Genomic DNA, 4,412 nt, shown 5'->3' on the forward strand with positions numbered 1-4,412 from the left:
CATTCTAACTGGTGTGAGATGGTATCTCATTGTGGTTTTGATTTGCATTTCTCTAATGACCAGTGATGAGCTTTTTTTCATAGGTTTGTTGGCCGCATAAATGTCTTCTTTTGAAAAGTGTCTGTTCATATCCTTCACCCACTTTTAATGGGGTTGTTTTTTTCTTGTAAATTTATTTAAGTTCCTTGTAGATTCTGGATATTAGCCCTTTGTCATATGGGTAGATTGCAAAAATTTTCCCCATTCTGTAGGTCACCTGTTCACTCTGATGATAGTTTCTTTTGCTGTGCAGAAGCTCTTTAGTTTAATTAGATCCCATTTGTCAATTTTGGCTTTTGTTGCCATTGCTTTTGGTTGTTTTACTCATGAAGTCTTTGCCCATGCCTATGTCCTGAATGGTATTGCCTGGGTTTTCTTCTAGGGTTTGTATGGTTTTAGGTCTTACATTTAAGTCTTTAATCCATCTTCAAATATTCAGTTTTAATTTTCATGATCTTTGATTTGTAGGCATGAACATTAAGTTATTTAGTCTAGGCCGGGCGCAGTGGCTCAAGCCTGTAATCCCAGCACTTTGGGAGGCCGAGACGGGCGGATCACAAGGTCAGGAGATCGAGACCATCCTGGCGAACACGGTGAAACCCCGTCTCTACTAAAAAAATACAAAAAACTAGCCGGGCGAGGTGGCGGGCACCTGTAGTCCCAGCTACTCGGGAGGCTGAGGCAGGAGAATGGCGTGAACCCGGGAGGCGGAGCTTGCAGTGAGCTGAGATCCGGCCACTGCACTCCAGCCTGGGCGACAGAGCGAGACTCCGTCTCAAAGAAAAAAAAAAAAAAGTTATTTAGTCTATAATATCAACTCTGTCTCAGGGAAGAGTTTTGCTGGTAACCTGAAAATTAACTTACAAGGACAAGACATTTGTGATGGGATGAAAAGAATTAATCAAGTTCAGGCTCACCTTATATTTTGCAGTAGTAGGAATATCCAGTTTGGTTGTGAAGGAAATATCTGATTCAGCATTCAATGTAAAACCATCAGATGTTTTCATCAATGTATCAAAATTATTTTCATCAGGTACTTCTGGATTAATAAAGGATAATGCAGGCTTATCTGTTTTAAAAAAAAAAACAGTATTTTAAATCGGTATAAAATATATGTATAGTATGTATAAAGGTTTTGGAAACAGTTTTTAATAGCATTAAGGCTGATGTAAAAAACAAATAGCGTCTTGGCTGGGCGCACTGGCTCACACCTGTAATCTCAGCACTTTGGGAGGCCAAGGTGGGCAGATCGCCTGAGGTCAGGAGTTTGAGACCAGCCTGGCCAAATGGTGAAACCCTGTCTCTACTAAAAATACAAAGATTAGCCAGGCATGGTGGTGCACAACTGTAATTCCAGCTACTCAGGAGGCTGAGGCAGGAGAATCGCTGAAACCCGGGAGGCAGAGGTTGCAGTGAGCTGAGATGGCACCACTGTACTCCAGCCTGGGCGACAGAGCAAGACTCCATCTCAAAAAAAAAAAAAAGTGTCTTTTTCCATATTCACTTCTCCCAGGAATTTTTAAAGCTTATTCAATAAACAGGACCTCCGGACTCAGCCTGCTTCTTCTAATAATGGGGAAGTAATAGTTTCTAGCATCTACAAGTGAACAGCACAACAGAAGCCAATAATAATCTGTCTATTTCTCTAGCCCATGGACTGATGAGTCTGCTGTATCAACCTGTAAGGAGAAGCTCTCTCTGGATGGCTATGGGAATGAAAGAATCTGATTTCTACTCTCACACAGCCACTGTGAAAATCCTGGAGAAAAATGTGCTGTGTACAGAAGAGAGAGAAGGGAGCAGGCTGGCATGTTCACTGGGCTGGTGTTACGACAGAGAACCTGAGTCACTGGCCAGTTATCACTTCAGACTACAAACCACACAGAGCATCTGTCTGTTCAATCACAAGGAACAAAACCAAAATCTGTAAAGATATTCTGAAAATATGACAGAGTTTAATTGACAAATAAAAGCATAAATGTGTCTCTGATCTTTGATATCCTGATAACATTTTACATGCACTTGTACTTTGGATCTAGAAATATATTTGAGCTAAATGCTCAGATAAAAATAAAGATCCTGTTTTCATGCAAATATTCTTAGTAAAAATAAAAGAAAAAAAGGAAATAGAAACCACAGGTAATGTTCAAAGCTGAGCCTGATTTTCAACCATTAAACCAGGAGGAAATAGTTAAAAAAACACATGTATATATAGAAACCTAGATTCCTATGTATGTCTGCATATTATAAACACCTTTAAGATAAGTATAAGGTTTCAAAAGACAACTACACAAGCATAATTACTTTTAAAGAAAATGTGCATGCCCACAGGTCTATAAAGTTACTTCCTATTACCTGTGAAATGGTCTCTAAAGAGATACACTATACATATAGCAAAACATAGAATAATTGCTTTAAATCTAACTGAGGGTTGGACAAGGCAGTTCACACCTGTAATCTCAGCATTTTGAGAGGTCGAGGCAGGAGAATCATTTAAGGACAGGAGTTTGAGAGTAGCCTGGCCAACATGGTGAAACCCTGTCTCTACTGAAAATAAAAAATTAGCTGGGTGTGGTGGCGGGTGCCTGTAATCTCAGCTACTCGGGAGGCTGAGGCAGGAGAATCACTTGAACCCGGGAGGCAGAGGTTGCAGTGAGCTGAGATCGTGCCACTGCATTCCAGGCTGAGCGACAGAGTAAGACTCTGTCTCAAAAAAAAAAAAAAAGAAGAAGAGGCTGGACGCGATGGCTCACGCCTGTAATCCCAGCACTTTGGGAGGCCGAGGCGGGCAGATCACCTGAGGTCGGGAGTTCGAGACCAGCCTGACCAACATGGAGAAACTCCAACTCTACTAAAAATACAAAACTGGCTGGGCATGGTGGTCCATGCCTATAATCCCAGCTACTTGGGAGGCTGAGGCAAGAGACTTGCTTGAACCCAAGAGGCGGAGGTTGTGGTGAGTTGAGATCGAGCCATTGTACTCCAGCCTGGGCAACAAGAGTGAAACTCCGTCTCAAAACAAACAAACAAACAAACAAAAACACAAAAATTAGCCAGGCGTGGTGGCAGGCGCCTGTAATCCCAGCTACTCAGTAGGCTGAGGCAGGAGAATCACTTGAATCTGGGAGGTAGAGGTTGCAGTGAGCTGAGATTGTGCTACTGCACTCTAGCCTAGATGACAGAGCAAGACTCTGTCTCAAAAAAATAATCATAATCATACAATAAATCTGAGACATTTTTCCATAACTTTGAGAAAAAATTTCCAGAGTTTCACAAAACATATCAATGTCAAATACTTACAGTTTGTAATATGAATGCAGAAAATAGATGGATTAATCTGGTCAACAAGTTTAAATACTCTTTGAGGTGGGTTTGCTGTAAAATTCAATGAATAGATGACTGCTTTTTGACTACAAAACTGGCTGTCGCCCCTGAAAATTAAAAAAAAAAAAATACAAAGTTACAAGACATAAGCACACAATCTTAGCAAGATTATTTAAAAACCATCAGATGCTTGTACTATACTATGTTAACAGTTACGTGGAGGATATTTATGAAAGCATGACATTAGAATTGAATCCGGCGGGGCACGGTGGCTCACACCTGTAATCCCAGCACTTTGGGAGGCCGAGGTGGGAGGATCACAAGATCAGGAGATTGAGACGAGCCTGGCCAAGATGGTAAAACCCCATCTCTACTAAAAATACAAAAATTAGCTGGGCATGGTGGCGTGTGCCTGTAATCCGAGTTACTAGGGAGGCTGAGGCACGAACATCGTTTGAACCGAAAGGGCGGAGGTTGCAGTGAGCCGAGATCGCGCCACTGCACTCCAGCCTGGCAACACAGTGATACTCCATCTCAAAAAAAAAAAAATTGGATCTTTTTCTTGAGATGTAGTCTCACTCTCTCAGGCTGGAGTGCAGTGACACGATCTCAGCTCACTGCAAACTGCATCCCAGGTTCAAGTGATTCTCCTGCCTCAGCCTCCCAAGTAGTTGGGACTACAGGTGTGCACTGCCATGCCTGGCTGATTTTTGTATTTTCATTAGAGACAGCGTTTCACCATGTTGGCCAGGCTGGTCTCAAACTCCTTACCTCAGATGATCCACCCGCCTCGGCCTCCCAAAGTGCTGGGATTACAGGGATGAGTCACCACACCCGGCTGAATCCATTTTTATTTAGTTTATTCTGTGTTAAAATATTTTGCATTGGCTGGGCACGGTGGCTCACGCCTGTAATCCCAGCACTTTGGGAGGCCGAGGCAGGCGGATCACGAGGTGAGGGGATCGAGACCAGCCTGGCAAACACAGTGAAACCCCGTCTCCATTAAAAATACAAAAAATTAGCCAGGCATGGTGGTGGGCGCCTGTAGT

At 42.6% G+C, this 4,412-nt stretch overlaps 1 protein-coding gene across 16 annotated transcripts in view; it reads right to left on the reverse strand.

Moving 5' to 3' along the window:
* The window catches only part of TCTN1 (tectonic family member 1), a 37,680-nt gene that overhangs the window by 21,737 nt on the left and 11,531 nt on the right, over positions 1-4,412 (reverse strand). For all 16 annotated transcript variants that reach the window (XR_001880566.1, XR_001880568.1, XR_001880567.1 and 13 more), the window contains exons 3-4: positions 3,340-3,470; positions 957-1,108 (exon numbers count right to left, since the gene is read on the reverse strand). Coding sequence is in view for 13 of the 16 variants with exons in the window: in XM_017847564.1 (XP_017703053.1) it covers positions 957-1,108; positions 3,340-3,470 (283 nt within the window). In the remaining 3 variants the exon portion in view is untranslated. The remainder of the gene's footprint in view (positions 1-956; positions 1,109-3,339; positions 3,471-4,412) is intronic.

This window comes from Rhinopithecus bieti, unplaced genomic scaffold, assembly GCF_001698545.2.
Source record: "Rhinopithecus bieti isolate Rb0 unplaced genomic scaffold, ASM169854v2 scaffold_947, whole genome shotgun sequence".
NCBI classification, from domain to species: domain Eukaryota; kingdom Metazoa; phylum Chordata; class Mammalia; order Primates; family Cercopithecidae; genus Rhinopithecus; species Rhinopithecus bieti.